The following is a 19,084-nucleotide window of genomic DNA, read 5'->3' as shown; positions in this document are numbered from 1 at the left end:
TACATAATGCCTTTCATATTCAGTTTTTTTTTCAAACATTCATGGTATTCACATTTAATATGTCAGAAATATTCCTGAGCTGTTTATAAATTTAATATCAAAACTTTAATGAATTTGTTTTTAAATCTGCATTCAATTCTTTTTTCTTAAATCTGCAGTCCGTAGCTTTTTTGGGGGTTAAAAATTATCCAAAATACATGTTTGAGAAAATACATAACCAGCCAGTGTTCAAAACTATCAGCTTGCTGTAGCTGGATTCAAAGCGGTAAGCTCGTAATAAGGTTTTTAATTCCAGTGGTACTGGTGGATTTCCGCGGGAGATTCGTGCATGTCTTTGCTTCATTACGTCACATGTGTACACATAAAGAAGGAGTCTCAGCTAGTAGGCTATATTGCGTGTGAGGATATTTGGATATTTGCGGACTGCAGCTTTAACTAGACCTTATGTAGCCCCGCCCCTTTCTGCACCACGCTTGTTGTGTTCTTTATTCCAGTTTGTATTTCCACAGCATAAAGGTAAGAATCTTACGGATATATGAATGAACCTCTCGTTTTTAAATCTTCCTTGTCTACTGACATTTTATGATGACATCCGTTTCAAACATTACAATGCTCAGGATAACTTTCATTAACTCTACAATAAGTAAATTCACCAGCTAATTACTCTTCGACAGAGATGCTAATACAGAGCTACTGCTAAAACTGAAGTATAAAGGAAACACAAAATTCTAAAGATGGCTGTGCACTTGTTTTTCTGGCGCAGAATGTCTGGCTAAGTCTGAGAAAATATGTTGGGCACAATAATCCAAAAAACAACCATGTCCCCCAAATACTGTTTTGTATTGGTCAGAATGATTCCCAATCAGTTTTGCTTTCTCACTGCTTTGTAAGTGGAGAGATCAGAATATTAATTTAGGTCATACATTTATTCAGTCTTTTATGCATCAGCAATTAATTATTTGACACCTCATGCAGACATCAGATTCAGACTCACAAATTCAGTTTATCAGAATGCATAATGTACCTACTTTGACATGATGTTACATGTTTTTTTAAGACCAATAAATTAATTTATCAATTTGCGACAGTACTGAGTTAACGTTACTGTATATGATTCTGTATCGAGAAAGAGTAAAAAAAAATAAAAATAAAAAAAAAACATTTTCCACAGAAAAATGTAATTCTAATATTTTTGACACACTTATTTATGTTTTCTGAATTGTCTCTTCAATAGTCCTTGTAGAATACTTGAGGTGGAAATTATAATCAAGGATAATTTGTAATCAGGTTGCTTAAGCTCCTCAAAGTCAATCTCCAATCAACCCCAGACACTGTCAGGAAAATAGTATACCCATGACATTAGAACTGAGAGCTGCTGTGCTGCGGTCCTCTTTTAGTATCCTGCGTGTCAGTACTACTCGGGTATCAGGCTGTCAAGTATGAAGGTTACATGTAAGGAATGGTCAAAGTAACCAAGTAGGTGAAGTCTGCTTAGTGACTCTGAACTGTTTGGATTCTCCTCAACCTGTTTGTAGCATTAGACTGTTAGTCGGTCACCTACTGCTGTTTGCACTGCCAGAAATGAGTGTCCTAGAATCATTCAGCACTTCTTTTGTGCTGTATATCTAATGGGTTTAAATACATTTTGTTATTTTTTTTAGAAACAATCAGTTCCCCATTTCTTATATTTGTCATTTTACATTTAGTTGAAAAGTTTCTTGCATTGTTTTTTTTTTTAATAACAAAACATTTCAAAGCATGTGAATTACAAAATGTTTTTAACAAATGCTAATAAAATAGAAGTCTGATTATGAAATAAACAAATAATAATAATACAGGGACAGTCAGAGGTTGTATAATATTACTCGCATTTTGAGTCATCCTTTTATTTTTAGTTAGATTTCATTTAAATTATTTAGTAACTCATCATCTCTCTCTTCCCAGCTTAGTTAGACTAATTAGCTAAATAAGAAAATAGTCAACAGGCAATGTTTTTATTAGATTCTAGCTGAATCTTACTCAAGGCTCGGTTTTCTTTATTTGTAAAATGCTGTCATCCAGTGGCCAGTAAGGTGTACTATCATACTATCAGTGTTTTTGGCACTCTTACCAATGATGTTGGTAATTCTGCACACTACCAACCCATTATCTCTTAAAGGACAAGTTCAGTATTTTACACTTAAAGCCATTTTAAGATCGTTTTTGATGAAATAGAATGGTTAAAATTTTGACACATGCATTTTGATTAAACTTTAGTTTACAAAGACGTCAAACTCACCGAGTGGTCTGGGGTGTTCACTGCCTCACACAAATCGCTACAAAAGATGCATTCCAACAGGTTTTATCGTAGTTTTTGTCCAACTCCATTGACAGCTTGTGTCCAAATTTCAATCTTAACCGTTGTATTTCATCAGAAATGATCTTAAAAAAGGTTTTTAACCCAAAAATGAAAATTTAGTCATTAATTACTCACCCCTATGCTGTACCAACCCCATAAGACCTTCGTTCATCTTCGGAACACAAATGAAGATATTCGAAGATATTTCATTTCATATTCGTATGTTTTTTTGTATGTTTCAGTTTGTAACCGTTTTCTTTATTTCACATGTAAAGAAACATCTTAAAGATGTTTGTTTAACTTTTTGATTCAGTTTTAAATGGTCTGTTGGTTTTATTTTATCCCAGCTTTTATGTGGTGTTAAAAAACTGAAACAGGAAGTGCTTCTGGACCAGTGTTGTTTACATCTTGTGAAATGGTCTATAGGCACCCTAAGAGATTGAAACTTGACGGCCCACAAAGTCATTGGAGAAAATGTTTAAATATTCCATGTGACAAAAGTGGCTCAACTGTAAGTTTATCAAGCGACGGGACTACTTTTAAAAAAACAACAAAAATAACGACTTTATTCGACTATTCCTTTTCTTCCTTGTAGGCCTGAAACGAGAGTTCAAGAGATTTCCACGACCCATGCGCGAGAACTCATGGAATGTTTAAACATGTTCTTCAACGACTTTCTGGGCCGTCAACTTTCAATCCCTTAGGGTGCCTTAGTGATCCAGCTCTAACTGTAAAATACAGAACTTGTCCATTAACCTCCATGTCCCTTTGAACAAAAACTATGATAAAACCTGTTGGAAAGCATTTTTTGCAGTGATTTTATGGACACACCAGACCACTCTGTGAATTTAACATCTTTGTAAATGCGTTTAATGTGTTTTATGAATTTGTGTAGGTGGTGGTGGTTGCTACCACAGAAACCGAAAATTCTCGGGACAGCAGCATTCGTCCAAATTTCAATCTTAACCGTTCTATTTCATCAGAAACCGAACCTGTCCTTTAACATCCATGTCCCTTTGCATGATTTTAATGAAACCTTTTTCATTATTATTTAATCACGGGTATAATCATCATGGCTAGTTTAGTTCTAGGTAACCTTAAACTAGGTTCTTATATGTTTGTATTGGACAGATTTTCATGAATATTGTTTACTGTTTCGTTTTGATCGGTGTCAAAATTATTTCACACTGAGTCATCCTCTGCATTCACACACCCCTGTTCGACTCATTCTTTCTTTTACTTTTATCACCAGCTGTACAGCAGACTGATCTTCCCCTGCATTGCCATTGTCTGCTCTGTTGTCAACTCAGCCTCCAAAATTATAAATTTACTCTGTTCACTTGTCTCTTCACAACTTCATTTTCTTATCATGGGCATGTATCTTAGCAGTTCATCATGACGACAGATCTGTGATCTTTAAGGGATTTTTTATAATGACTAAATTTTGGGATATTTTGTAATCCTATAACAGAGAACACATTTTCTTCTCATCATGTGTTACGAAACTTATTGTGCTAGATGTTCCACATGCTCGCAAACAAAGCAAAAACGTTAAAAATAAAGTCATGGCCCATCCGTCATCTTATTCTTGGTGCTCTTTTCACTTGGATTCATATGCATGTGAATGAAATGCAAGACCGGAAATTCAAGCTCATGCAGTTTTGTCTTCCACTGCATACCAAAGTTTAAATATGATAACCTCTGACCTGTGAATAAATGCAAATATAACTTAGACATTTGACCAATTGACTCTAAGAGTCACAAAGTGACCTTTTTGCAGAATTCACGTAACATACATACACACTGAAAAGCTGCATGTTTTGCAGTGCTACTTGGTCGGAAGTTTGCATGTTCATAGTAAATGAAAAAACTCATTACACGGAAAACTCTTCAACCACAAACTATCAGCTTTATTTGTGTGTGTATGTGTGTGTGTCTTAAACTCATTGAGGCGTTTGGCTTTCTATCAAACTTTTATGCAAACAGGCACAGTATGGACAGAACATACAATATATTGAATAAGGATGCATTGATATTGCATAAAATTCTGGCAAAAGTGATTGTTTTATATTTTCACCCATAACTAATATGGACAAACCCAATTAATGGCTCATGAAAATGTAGCTTTGCATCACAGAAATAAATTATATTTTACAATAAAATAGAAAACTATCATTTTAAATTGTAATAATATTTAACAATATTACATATTTTTTCTGTTTTTGTTTTTTTGTTTTTTTGTTTTTTTGCATCAAATAAATGCAGGCTTGATGGACATATATAAAAGACTTCTTAAAATAGTCATTTTTCCAAACTTTTGATTGGTACTATATATATATATATATATATATATATATATATATATAGTACCAGTCAAAAGTACTATATATATATATATATATATACTTTTTAAAATAGTTTTATTTTAATTTATTTAATTTATTTACACCCATTTTGTGTGTGTGTATATATATACATATATATATATATACATGAAGAGTTCAGATGCAAAAGCCTCTAAATGCCATTTGAAATTTTCTTCTTTAATGATGATTTTTATCAAACTTGTATATTTAAGTTCAGAAATTTCACTTAAATAACAATTAATAGGTCATTATCATTGCAATATAAGGGAAATTACTGAACTTAAATATACAAGCTTGATAAAAATGATCATTCTAGAAGAAATTTTCAAATGGCACTTAGAGGCTTTTGCATCTGAACTCTTCACATATATGTATGTTTAATTGTTATTAGACTTTATGTATATGTGTGTGTGTGTGTGTTTGCTTTGATGTAAGTTGCTTTGAACAGTCATTACAGTTCATAAATCTTATTACAGTGCATCACTGAGCTGGAAAATGTTTCATTTGAAAAAGTTGCAAAGAGATCCAAACCATTTAAACACTTCTTTAAATGTATTCTTACCATGTGAGGAGTATGAGAGAAAATGATGTTAACGACCCTTCTGCAATGTCGAATGTTCTTCATGAAATCTTTTGCAGACATTAGGAATGTAACGTTCTCATTTGTTCAGACATTCCAAGTCCATGTTTCGAGCTCCGCCCCGGGTTTCATGTGCGGCCGCGTTCTCTTGCTTTGCTAAGTTGAGTGGTAGCGCAGCTGGACTTCAAAAGGAAGTGGCTGTGCGGTGAAGTTGAGCTCTGTGGGAGGGCACAAGTGCTAGGGTAGACGCTACTAGAGCACGCTCAACAGCACAGCGGTGTCTCTCAGGGCCATGCTCCGCAGGTCGCCCTGCCACAGAGGCAGGGTTCATTTTGACTTCAGTGAGGAGGTAGTAAAGAGGCTGCACACCTCCACCTTAAGGTTAGAACTAACACCCTTTTTTTTCTGTCTGTTATGTCTGTCTGTTTGTCTGTCTGGTTCACATGCTTTCTCTCTCTCTCTCTCTCTGTTTGCTTGCTTATTTATGTGGTCACTGCAGCTATGTATTTATCTGCTAAGTACTACTTTAATATTAAATATGAGTCAGCTTGCCCATCTTATCTGCCATAAATTGTCATAAATTCCTGTCCCTTTTCTTCTGGACCCTTGTCACACAGCGATCAGATGTCATCTCCTATTGTGTATCTTTTCTTTTGAAACATCTTTGTCTCCAGTGTCACTTTCTATGCATTTTCTCTTTCTCCCCCCTTTTTTCCAGACTTGTTTTTGAGTTCATTGGGATGATTTGTTGTTGTGTTTGTAAGTAAACTGAGCTCTGTGTTTATACAAGAGTCAAGTTGTTCACATCTGTTGTACATTTTCCATTAAGTCTATTGTGCGCATGCATTGGATAAAGCGTTACACAATCTTTGTGCTCATGATATCAATTGATACATTCAGCTCCACTGTAATTTCACACCTGAGACCTGTTCTTGCTTTACATTGTCTGGGTAAACATCACCACACAGCTTTAGCTCAAGCTTCCCAGATGACATTTTGCCCTAATTGTAAAGAAAGATTAGGTTTAAGTATCCTAAGAAGTTTAGAAACCGTTTTATTTTATTTTAGTGTGAGTGCACTTCAGTTATGAATATGTCTTTGTGTCAGTCTGTAATGCGTGTTTATACACTTTAAATGTCAAACACATGCATGAATGAATGAGTGTGTGAACATCTGTGTTTATGCACAGTGTACTCTGACGTCCGGGAAGGGTGTGTAAAGGTGTCCAATGACTCCATATGCCAACAAAGATAATCTCCACATTGGGTGGATTTTGTGTATTTACTATTACTATTTGCCATATAAACACTATATAGAGAAACTACATTTTTGGAAGATATCACTGAACATTTATTTTACCATAGCAAATGTTAGAGTTAATTTTTCATCTTTTTTTGTGTGTTTATTGAAAATTAGACAAATCTGATATTATTTTAATCTTATATCTGTTACTTAACAGTTGAGAGAGTTCTTTAAATATTGATCTAACCAGCAGAAGACACCAGTGTACATCCCAGTTGTGCAGGTTTTTTTTTTTTTTTTTTTTTTTTTTTTTCACAGTTGCGCAGGGTACGGTAAATAACTGTGATTTATACCATGGTCTGGGTGAATACTCGATTCTGATTGGCTGCAGGGTGTCCGTTAAAAAGTGATAGAGGACACCTAGTAAAGTAGTTCTGGTGAAACTGCCTGTTTACCATTCGAAATTAGTAAATAAATGCGCTGCCCACAACAGCTGTGAGTAACCATAGCAACAGGCAGTCACATGCTCTATCATCTAACGTTAGATATTATAGCCTAATACAACAATGAGCGACTTCGTGCTATTTCTTTTAACATTTATGGAGAATATGGCAACTTTGACGACTGGTATGCTGCTGAAGAAAGAAAAAATGTAAATAAAACGGAGAAAATTACACCGCTGCTGCTCTGCTCCATTGAACTCTGTAACGACATAACTTGCGACCATAGTTGGATAACGATGCTTTCGGGAAACGCACCCCTGAATGAGACCCTGCGGGAGTTTTACGCAGCTGTCCATACAACCAAGGCAGGAGAAGGCTGAACGTTACAGCGTTTCAAGCCTAAGGAGACTGAGGCAAATGACCCTCTCTTTGATCTGATTAATTTATTGCCCTCTATAACGTTAAGCGCAAATCGCTGGAGATCAGAGCTAATTGTTTTTTTTATTGTTGTTTGATTAATTGTTTTATGAGTAATAAAAAAAAAACTATGCCTACCTTTGTGTTTCATGAAAAAAAAAATGCATTTGTGAACCTGAAGGTATACGAGCTAAGCGGACTATATATCTCCGGTTGCTAAATAAACAGTCAGGCAGGCAAGGCAAGTTATTATTTGTAAAAACTAGATTTAGCCTAATTAAAATATAAACTAATGTTTTATTTGGCAAGTGACCATGGTATAAGCGGGTTAATGCCCTCCGAGGTGTCCATTGTCAGGTTTTAATGGACTTCGGCGGAGGCAACCGTCCTCCGCTGCGCGTCGGCCGGTTTACGCCTCGCCGTCGTCCATTAAAACCTGACAATGGACACCTCGTCGGGCATTAACCCTTACGTATATAATGGTACATTTAATGTAATTGTACTGTAAAATACTGTTAAATTTACGGTTTTTGGATGTAAAAAAAGAACAAGTCATTGTATAGTTTTCACTGTCATATATACAGTGAAAAAATGTAAATGTAAATGCATTAAAATTGCTGATAGGTGTAGAGTACCCGACAGTATACTACAACTATGTAAGATACCTAGCTGCCGGGTAGCTTTTAAATGGTCATCATGATTTAAAAGCCGGTGCTGGATAAACAGAGAGATGTGCGTGCCTGCGCGTGCGACAGAAGGATGCAGTAGGATATATTATTTACGACAGCAGTAACGGACAATTCCGCTTCCAATCTGTAGGGCGACCGCAGAGGAAAAGTCACTTGGTGTTGCTTTAATAAAAAAAAAAAAAGAAATTTATTTTAAGAAAATGTATAATTGTATTTTAACAAAATATTTAAGTTGGTCTTGTATGTTTTTTATTAGATCAGATAAGATAACATTTTTAGCTGTCATATGGTCGTGTTATGTGCCCCTCACATGTTACAACGGGCGTGTAGAGTCACTTTTCACTTCCATTCTTTCAAGGGTATATGAAGAGTTCAGATGCAAAAGCCTCTAAGTGCCATTTGAAATTTTCTTCTAGAATGATCATTTTTATCAAGCTTGTATATTTAAGTTCAGTGATTTCACTTAAATGGCAATGATAATTACCTATTAATTGTTATTTAAGTGAAATTACTGAACTTAAATATACAAGTTTGTTAAAAATCATCATTAAAGAAGAAAATTTCAAATGGCATTTAGAGGCTTTTGCATCTGAACTCTTCATATCGAGAATAAAGTATACACTGCATTAATGAAACGAAACCACATAAATGTACTAGACATGTGTGAAATTAATATGTTGAAAATATTAAATTCTCTGAACCCCAAGTTATTTACACAAACTGAGAAAATCAAAAAGGTTGAGCTGCGCTCTCCCCTAACTTTGGAAACTAGCAATAACCAGGAACAAACTAGAACATGAGGGGAAAACAAAATGGAAACTAACTAAACACAACCCTGAAACTATTAAAGTTGGCACAAACAAACATTCGCTTGCATACCAACTCATTTGTTTTTTTTCAAAACTACTGCGTCATCTTGAATGATCCCCTGAGTAGGGCATCTTTGTTCCGAAAAAAACCATGGAAAAACAGCCTTGTTGAATGCCATTTAAAGCCGGGTCCACCGCCTTAATGTTCTCACGGACCAGCTCATATGAGCTTCCCTCTTCTTTTTCTGAGCCTCTGATGCCACAGTAGATTCCAGTGTAACTTGCCTTTAAAGTCCCCTTCTTCCCCACATGATCAAATCCTGCATTACAAAATATCTATGATGCCCGATAATGTAATCATTTAATTGCTCATGTGTTACAGTGAAGTACATTATGTCAGTCATTTCCACAACAAGAGAGAGGAACTGAAACACATAGATCTTTATGATTTGCAACCCATTATAAAGTCTCCATTGTTGGAGTGGTGGCACTTATACTTTAAGTGAAGTGGATAATAGAGACTATCTTTTGGATCAGCTCTACATAAACTATTGTTGTGTTGTGCATGTGTTAGACAGTGAGTCAACACCAGTCACAAGGTAATTAGATACTTACTTGAAAACAACATCCTGCTCTTTTTGTTTCATGATGAGAATATACACATCAAACAATCTTTATTCTTCTTTATAAATGCTGATAAACATTTTCAATAGCTGCCCTCACAACCGAATGATATTCCATCTCTGCACAATTATTACAAATGAAAACAAGTGAGGCAATCACGCACAAATGTTAGATCATAGCTTTAAGACAACAAGGGGTTATTTGTTGTACTGTGGTCAGCTCTGATGTCAAGTATTATTGAGCTAAAAAAATTGTTGATAACCATTCACTTTATATTAACATTTTTTTTTTGCCCGGTCATTGAGCAGTGTTGTTATTGTTAGCTTATAAACAAACGGAAAATGTTTTTAAAAAAATTATTAAGATTAAATAAACATAAATATTTTCAGCTAGTTTCCAAGACAACATTTTTCATTTTAATTAAGTTGAAGTATTAAAATTATTAAGCTAAAACTGAAATAAAAATAAGTTAGTTCCATATAAAGTATATACAAAAGAAAATGTATCAAAACTAAAATTGAAGATATGAAAACTGAAAATATAAAAATGAAACCTATTTCAAAATATAAAAATACTGTAATATATGTAAAAAAAAAATACTAAAATAATACAGGGGTAAAGAGTATATATATATATATATATATATATATATATATATATATATATATATATATATATGGGTGTGTACTCCTAAAAATTGACATCATTATTAACATTTAGCAGATATTTAGTTCTAGTTTGAAATACAGTTTTTCTCTTCTATGGGAAAAAAAGTTTATGATTCATGAACTACAGATTGTAGAACGAGTCCCTCCCCTTGGAGCCTATCATCTGTGATGTAAAAGCTTTTGGGGCTATTACTTTTTTTTTTTTTTTTTTTTTAATTGCCAAACTATAGTTTAATAGAAAATACATAATCACAACACAGAAAACTCCACTTATCAACGGTGTTTTTTGGCTTTTAGTATGAATATATTAGCCTTTATGTTATCTATAAGCTAGTGTGCTCCAAAACAATTTAGAAGATTTAAGCATTCAGAACTTAGAGTCTCACTTCCGCAAATATGGATCAATGCTTTTGATGACATCACCCTGCACTTTAGCTTCTCATAAGATTTTCTGTCCAATCAAATGCTCTCTAGAATGAACTAAAGTGTCCACTATGATTCAAACGGTGTAAAAATGCTTTCCATTCGGGCGAATGGAGTCGCGTGAACTGCCGCAGCGCGCACACCGTCCGTTCCGGTCCAGAGACACGATAGTAAAGAGTGGATCATACATTATGCGCTCATATGCGGATGAGCTGTGATATAAACAAAATGTCCCCCTCTGTCTTCCTGTATCAGTGGAAATTACGTCAACACATTGAATAATGCTGCACGTTTCAAGGCACTTCAGTGGGCCTTTTAAGTGTTCAGCTAAGTGAAGTTATTGTAAGATGTCAACTTGGCCACTGGAGACTTGTTCTACTTAACTTTTATAAGTGTTTATTTCCTCCCAATGTAAAGCCACTATCACCTTTTACATGAACCCTGTAATTGTAATGCCATGGGAATCGGAGATACTGGTTACAGCTGAGGTCAGAGGTGTCATTTCCTGGTAGCTTTTTTTTTCAGCCTTAACCTCTCCAGGGAGCTCAAATGTCACAGACTATACTCTGCTTTACACGATAGCTATACACAATGAAGATGTCAGTCAGACTAACACTGAAAGTTTCTTACAAAGAAATTCCATTGAAAGGATATTGTAAAAAGTGTGCAATGAGAAATACCACTATGTGGATAAAAAACAGCCTCCTTCCAGTCTGTTTCAGTTTAAAGCTACTATAGCTTTAACCTTGCCACTAGGGGTCACTAACCTCGAACCTCTAACAAACGCGTAGGTATGCGGAATCATGGAACTTGTCGTCATGCTGATGGATCTAATAATTTTTAGGGATGAGTGAATACATTGATGTTTTTAATATGACTGTGGGATAGGGTGCGATTGCTAGTGAGAGACAGATATCAGCGAGTGCGTCCCGCAGATATAAAGGAATAAGGACATTTCTTTTGACCAAACTACCCACAAGTGCTGAATTACACACAGGTCAGTTTATTAGACGAATGAAACTTGTGAGGTAACGTACCGCTGTTTCATTCGGTCTACACTGTGACTATCTAAACTGCATTTGAGTGTGTTGAAAGTTATAATGTTATTCTATGTGTTAGTTTGTTGGCTATATGAGACTAGCAGTGAGCTAGCTAGATCAACATTAGAATAACATACAGATCATATTCTAACATTTTATCTTGTTGAGCTATATAAAATTGATTAGTTTTATGTGCATTTGCTCACCACTGCACAGAGAGTGGCGTCTCTGAAAAGTTGTAACTCATGAAGCTCTGTCAAGTCGAAGTTAGTAGCGGACGTGGAGCTCTCGGCATCTCGAAAGTGCCACGCTGATATTGATTCTCGTGTTAGTTCTCCTTTTGTACCAAAGTCTGCTTGCCATGGCTCATCATGTTTGAACGGAAAAAAAACTAGATGTAACGCGGTTGTTCCATGAATATCACCATGGTTACTATAGCAGTAAAAGCGGAAACAAGAGAGATTGCGGATATTACGTCATTGATAGGCGACAATGACTAGGGACGAGCCTTTATTTGAAATTGGAATTTATCTGAAATTAAAAATCTTTAGGAACTTTTGGGATATTGTAATGGTGCGTTCATGTGCTATGGCAATTACTGTATGGTAAATACCAAAAAGCCGACGTGGAAAAAGCACATGAACACACCCTCATGTGGTATTTTCCACTGGTCAACTCGTAGAATATTTTGATGGACGAGTTGCCGAGATGAGATAACCTTTGACCATTCAAAATGGCGGAGAGCACAGCGAGAGTCGTGAATGGTAAAAATATATTCTATTCCTGATCTAGAAAATATACAGCATATTATATTACCTTTTGAGTTTTGATAAATCATTTTCTTGCTGTTGCAGATGACTTAAGCAATCTAAAATAGTTTTAGCTAAATAACAGGTCTGGATCTCCATCTTTTTACCACATTACGACAACAAAAGTACTTGAACGCAACACACTGGTAAATACCAGTTCACAAGTGGAAAATATCCTATTTTCCATAGCACGTGAACACACCATAAGTACACAACTGCAGAAAATATATCACAACTGTGCAAATGATTTTTTGATATTTTATTACAGAAATCTTACATATTGTACCTTTAAGTGTTTGTCTGGTTTTGTCATCCGATCTATTTATTTTTTTATTTTTGATCAGCAATTAATGTTGAATCAAGAGCTGTTTTTGCTTTATATCATAGTGGAATGAATGGTCAATAAATGGCTGAATGCACAGCATGAGGACGTGTTTAGGTCTGTTTCACACAGTATAAGCAGTTTCAGTTACTGGCTTCACACCCTTTCTCAACATCATTCCCACTTGCAGCATAGCAGAAGCATTATAGAATTAGAGTTTGAATGTTATTAAAGACAATAATCAATGCACCAACCCTTAAAAAAATACTTTATAGTACACAGCTTTTCTGTATATAGAACCGCAACTGTGAGACCCAACAGAAATGCTGTATAAAACAAGCATTGAGTACACGTATCAGAACATCTCTTGTGGTTTTCCATATTCGTAGTGCAGTGTCTCACTCCACATATCTGACTGGTTATCTTTCAAAAAGATTAATTGTATTGGACTTTTGTGTTAATAAAAACATAAAAAAATGATAATTTACATTAACTCTAAGCATGCTTCAAATTGCATGACTGCATGACTGGCTTTAAATGGCATTCAACTGCAAACGAGAAGAACAAGTACCAAATGCAAACAGAAACACAAGAGATAAAAGAAAACACAAGAAACATCTGTATATTGATAAATGGATTGTAATCACAAGTGTTTATAATGTAGTTTTGTGTTTATAAGTTTTGAAGATGGGAAGAGTTGAATTTATGTCAGAGGGAGGGAGTTCCAGGATCTAGGGGCCGTGGTCAATTTATTGTCAGAGGAGGACAGTCTGAACTTCTGAACACTTTTTTTGTGTGTGTGTGAAAGTATACCTATAAAGCAGTTGTACAGACTTTGCATGGTATTTTTTTAAGATTATCCATGAATTCACATCTCATTTGCATCAAAAACTGTGTTAACATTCTTATTTGCATATTTGCATTTGAACACTGCACACAACCTGTTTATACACCTCACAGATTCCTGACTATGCAATCCAGTTTGCCCTAAATAAATTTGACTGAAATTTAAAGAAGCCCCTTTTAAAAATACAAGTGTGAAATGTTGCTTTTTGGGGTTTAAAAAGTTGATAACCCGGGGTTAAGCACAGTGTGAAAAGTCCGATGGTGGTTGATGGCAGGCTAACAGGAAAAAGGGGCACAATAGGAGGATGTTGATTCAGTGTTGGCTGCTGTTATCAGACGCTGGACCTCCGCGCGGACCAAATGCATGCATGCATGTGCAGTGTTGGGAGTAACGCATTACAAAAGTAATACATTACAGTAACATATTACTTTTTGCTGTAACGCAGTAGTGTAAGGCATTACTAATCAATTTTCAGTAATATTTTACTCGTTACATGTTCAGTGAGGCTTGTATTACAGTTGTATTACAGTGAGGCTTGACATTTAGTTTTAATTGTAAAAAAAAAAAAAAAAAAATACAGCAAGATCGTGAGACATTAACGAATGGAAAATGCAAGTAGGCTAAGTTACCTGTTCGTGGTCAGTCAATAGCCGCGTGTGGTGTCCAAGTTTGTAAACAAAGGCTGATATATCTGTATAGTGATTTATTTTCTACAGGAGTGCGGTGAGGCATGATTTCAGCCTCTGTGCTCGCGCTGGCCAGTGGAAAAGCACCTAATGGGTGAGGATGGCATGAAGAAGACCGCATTCGTGAGATGGACGTATGCATATTAGGCTATTCGTTCTGTGTTTTCTTTTTAAACAGTTAGGCTATGTTTAGGTGGTATTTGTCATGTTTTCCTCACGCAATCATGTTTTTGATGCGGTGGTGACGTGTTCATATAAGGGTGGCGATAATAGAGCTCCTAAAAGCTGATGAAAAAGCAAAGATTATGAATATGTCAAATATGCTTATAGCAAGGAGACTTGAATTGTTTAGTAATAAAGATGAAGTTGACGACGCTGACTCAGTAGGCTAGTGAATGCGAAATGCACATTTCATTTCATAAGCAGAGAGCAGTCTGTTTTTTGTTTTGTTTTGAATTGTTCTGTTTACAAGTAGACATTTCAGTATATATATATTTTTCAGGTCTGTGGAGTAGGCTATATACTTATACGCTGAGTTTCGGTATAGCCTATTGGCTTTTTATGAGACACGCACCAGCACGCCCCCGCGCCTTATCTAATATTGTCTGCTTTTACTTCTTAAAGGCAACAGACTATGTGAAAGTTTTAAAGCAGTCTTTTAGTGCCAGTTCAGAGCGGTCGCGTCTGTAACATTGTTTTTTCCTCATGAATGCGAACCCGAAAACTAAAATAAAACGAATATTTTAAGTTCTATGGAGACTGGAGAGCCAACCCTTCCTCATCCGATTTGCGCAGTGTAATTAACAGAATTACAAAAAATATATTTTGCCTCCTATTTTTTTGTCACGCATGAATGTGTGTCTTTTCCCTATTATTAAAAATAAAACATAGACTGATATTTGTCTAATGTCTGGAGTCCTTTAAGGAAGTAGCCTATATACGTTCAATACATTATGTATTTTCTGAGAATTTTTATTTCAAGTTTTGACTGCAAATGTCATGTCCATTATGCTGGACTTCCCCAATTTTAAATAATTTATCCTATTTTATAATGTTAACTTCAAATAATACTAATAGCCTAATTTAAAGATAAGGTAGCATTGGATCGGGATGGTAAGGAGAATAACGCTGGGAGTTGGAAGAGGTGTGTCGCGATTCTGTAGGTTCGTGGATCTGAGTGTGGCGAATCGCGATTTCCGTTTCATATTGCATATCGTTAGAAGCCCCAAAGTTAAGTTCTACTTCTGTAGTTATTTTGGTGAAAGTAACTCAAAAGTAATACATGAGTAATGTAACGCATTATAATTCTGAGACAGTAATATTGTAAGGTAATGAATTAGGCCTACTTTTAAATAACAGTAACAAGTAATACCTAATGTATTACAGTTTGGAAGTAACTTGCACAACACTGTGCATGTGTGGTGAGTGTGTGTCGTAGTAAAATTCTGATGGACTGCTGCAAACACCAGAAAAACAAGGACCGGGTTAAGAATGCTTCTCCTATTCCCTAGTTTTACTTTTTTTAGTGCATGTAATGTGTTTTTTTTTTTTTTTTTTTACTTTGAGACTCTCCAGTGCTTACGGAGCAAACGTGAAAGGTCTCCAAACTTCTGGCACTCTGAGCGTAAAGACCATCGCTACTTCCTCCCAGTTAGATCCGAGATCACAAGCACATCTGAACCGAACACTTTTGAAACTGTTTATTTGAGTTGAGCGTAATGTGTTTCCCCTGTTTCTCTTTTGTTTGATGTGGGCTGAGACCATCTCCACTATGTTTCCTCATGGTTTGGAAAGATGAGACGTCCTTCCGCCCCAAGTGCTGGGAATCTTTGAGACTTTCCAGAGCTCTCTGGTCCCAGAGGACAGCTTGTGTATATTTCTCCTGAAATTTTCATTAAGCTATGCAACTTATTTTATGGATGGCTAAGGTGAATCAGGACTTGTTTTTAGTTGCGAATGCACAGTCTTAGTTTTCAGGAAGACAAAAGTGCATTTATATAATTGTGTATGTTAAAGTGCACCAATCCAAGACCATTAAATAGACTTTCATGTGTCCTTAATTTCAATATTGTTTTTTGTTTTTGTGCCATTGCAGTTTCGATGTTGAAAATGGCCCATCTGCAAGCTGCAGTCCTTTGGATCCCCAGGCCTCACCAGGTTCTGGCTTGGTTCTGCACACAAACTTTCCCGGCCACAACCAGCGGCGAGAGTCCTTCCTCTACCGCTCAGACAGCGACTATGACCTTTCACCAAAGTCAATGTCTCGAAATTCTTCTATCGCCTCAGAACTGTGAGTATAGTCGTATTTCTCATTGTTGTATTGTCTTAGTAGCTTCCTTTTATTTACTGAAGCAGTTGAAAACAACAATTTAAAATTTAATTGAATTGGTTTGCTGGTCCAAACTGGACTGGCTCTTGTCAGACCAGTTAAACTATCTTAGATTACCTAAAACCACCAAACCATCCTAGGCTGGTTTAGTCATTTGTTTTTATGAGAAATATTTGTTGTAAATCTGAACACTTTTTCCTGCACAGCGCATCTTTTAAGGATAAGTAAGTAAGTAAAATTTATTTATACAGCGCCTTTCACAGACTTAGTCACAAAGCGCTTTACAATACACAAAAATTGATAAAAAATAAAATAAAACAGATAAAATTATCAACATATAAAGTACAGAGATTACCCAAAAGCTAAGCTTCATGAGTCTTCACTTGTCCCCTAAAAAAAGGATCAACTGTTGTCATACATTTTAGTAATCATTAAATCATCTTCATTAATTAGTAAACACTTTTTTTTTACCAAAACATATAAATCATTCAGCATCTGAAGTGGTTTAATATGCCTTTCTTTCTTCAACACTAATATTTCTGTTTCCAAACATGTCTGCAGAAAAGGTAAAAATGAGGCAGGGCTGTTTTAGTGAAGTTGATTTATGCACTGCTGCTCATGGCAATGATATTTGCATGCCAGGACGTATCTCAATCAAGGCCTTATTTCCTAAGCCTGTCTGGAATTTTATGAGAACGCATTTTCCAGAGTCTTAGTTGCCAAATAACTATTGAACCCTGAGGAATGTGCTGGATTGTTCTTGTTAACATTTTTTTTAGTGCCATCTATGGTCCTGATATAGGCTACTAAAAGGAACCTCTCACTACCTCTTTTTAAAATAAGTCTGATTCTGAGTTGTAATTCCATGGAATATAAAATGACATCTGACATATAAAGTTGAAAGTCAACGTGAATTGCTGCCACTCACAACCCACTTTACTTCCGCAATGCGGTGTATTTCTGAGTGAAACTATATATTTAACAAATGAAATTCAGCCTGTTCACAATTAAGGAAGTGAATAGGGTCAGTTTAGATTTTTTGTTGACTTCATAATACAGTTTGAGTGTCAGTTGCTCAATATGTTATTCCCTCTTGATTGCAGGCATGGGGATGACCTGATAGTCACACCTTTTGCTCAGGTAAATACATCAGTGTCACGTTTCTTTAAGGATTACTTTTCAAATGGACGTGTGCTTGGTTTTACTACACAGCTTTGTTATTTCTCACTTTTTCTAGGTTCTAGCAAGCCTTCGAAGTGTCAGGAACAACTTTACTGTTTTGACCAATGTTCAGTGCACATCTAACAAGTAAGTATTATTGCAAACAGAAGCTATGACATTAGCCAAACTAATAGACAGTTCAAATAGACTAAATCCAACACCTGTTTCACCACAAATCTTGACTAGAATAGAATCTCTTTCTAGCCTGAAGAATACAATTTTATATCCAATCTCACATCTCCTCTGACTATTTAAAGCTACTAAACTGTGTAACTTTCACATGATACATGAAGGAAACCAGAGGAATATGATGTAAGTATCCACAAAATACTGTTTACATGGAGCAAACTCCACCAGCAGGAATTGCGTCAGAAGGGCAGACCATAAGTGTTAGGAACAGTATTCTTAATGCTGCTAAAATGTCAATTTAGTTTTTAAAGCTCAAATAGCACAGGTTAGTTTTTGAAATAATTCATAAGTGCTCTAAGAGAGCAATATGTACTTCACATCTCTTTTTTTTTAAACTTCCAGAATGCCTGACCCCAATGACTGCTATTGCATTACTCTGTGAACTCGTGGTATAAACATATAGTTATTTTTAACTAACTAACTATTATTTTTTAGAGTAATGAATTTTTTAAAAATAATTATTAATATAAACGTATAAATAACTTGAATACAAACGATAAAAAAGTATGTTTTAATAATAAATAATAAAAACGACCACAAGAGGACAGTCTTTCCTAATATTTGTTTTGTGGACTCTGCCACCAATGCACACTGACATTTAACTAAGCCATTTTCCACTTATCGTGTCACCAGTTTTCAAGATTTCAATCCCAAACAAAAATCATTAACCTACGGAGAACATTTTCCAGATGCCCCTAAATTCCACTTTTTTTCCCAACTGAGAGATGAGGGTAAACGGTCGAAAAGGTGTTCATTCGCTTTTATTCATGGAGGGAATATTTTCACCTTCCAAGTAACCATCTGCGTCAGGGCAATTATACCGCACTGTTAGAGGCTTTTGTTAGGCGCCTTTTCTTGTTTGTTTGAAGGGCAAGCCAGTTCAGAAGAATTTAATGGAAAATTCTTCAGAAGTATGTGCAGAAAAGAGGACACACCCTGTGATATAATAATAATAATAGTAATAATATGTATGTGTTGGTATCACATCAAATCCATGATTAACTTAAGAAAGTTATATTGCAGAGTGCACTGACTTGAATAT

At 35.5% G+C, this 19,084-nt stretch overlaps 1 protein-coding gene across 4 annotated transcripts in view; it reads left to right on the top strand.

The window, feature by feature from the left end:
* The window catches only part of pde4ba (phosphodiesterase 4B, cAMP-specific a), a 162,710-nt gene that overhangs the window by 102,470 nt on the left and 41,156 nt on the right, over positions 1-19,084 (top strand). For 3 of the 4 annotated variants that reach the window (XM_039691716.2, XM_039691718.2, XM_039691719.2), the window contains 3 exons: positions 16,399-16,593; positions 17,736-17,772; positions 17,870-17,940. In XM_039691716.2, coding sequence (XP_039547650.1) covers positions 16,399-16,593; positions 17,736-17,772; positions 17,870-17,940 — 303 coding nt within the window. Of the gene's footprint in view, positions 1-5,519; positions 5,666-16,398; positions 16,594-17,735; positions 17,773-17,869; positions 17,941-19,084 lie in introns of those variants that run through there. The other variant, XM_039691720.2, reaches the window with a different exon arrangement.

The sequence above is a fragment of the Pimephales promelas genome, chromosome 8, assembly GCF_988280905.1.
Source record: "Pimephales promelas chromosome 8, fPimPro1.hap1.1, whole genome shotgun sequence".
NCBI lineage: Eukaryota > Metazoa > Chordata > Actinopteri > Cypriniformes > Leuciscidae > Pimephales > Pimephales promelas.
Note: the sequence above shows the minus strand (reverse complement) of the source record. Positions and strands in the feature narration are given on the sequence as shown.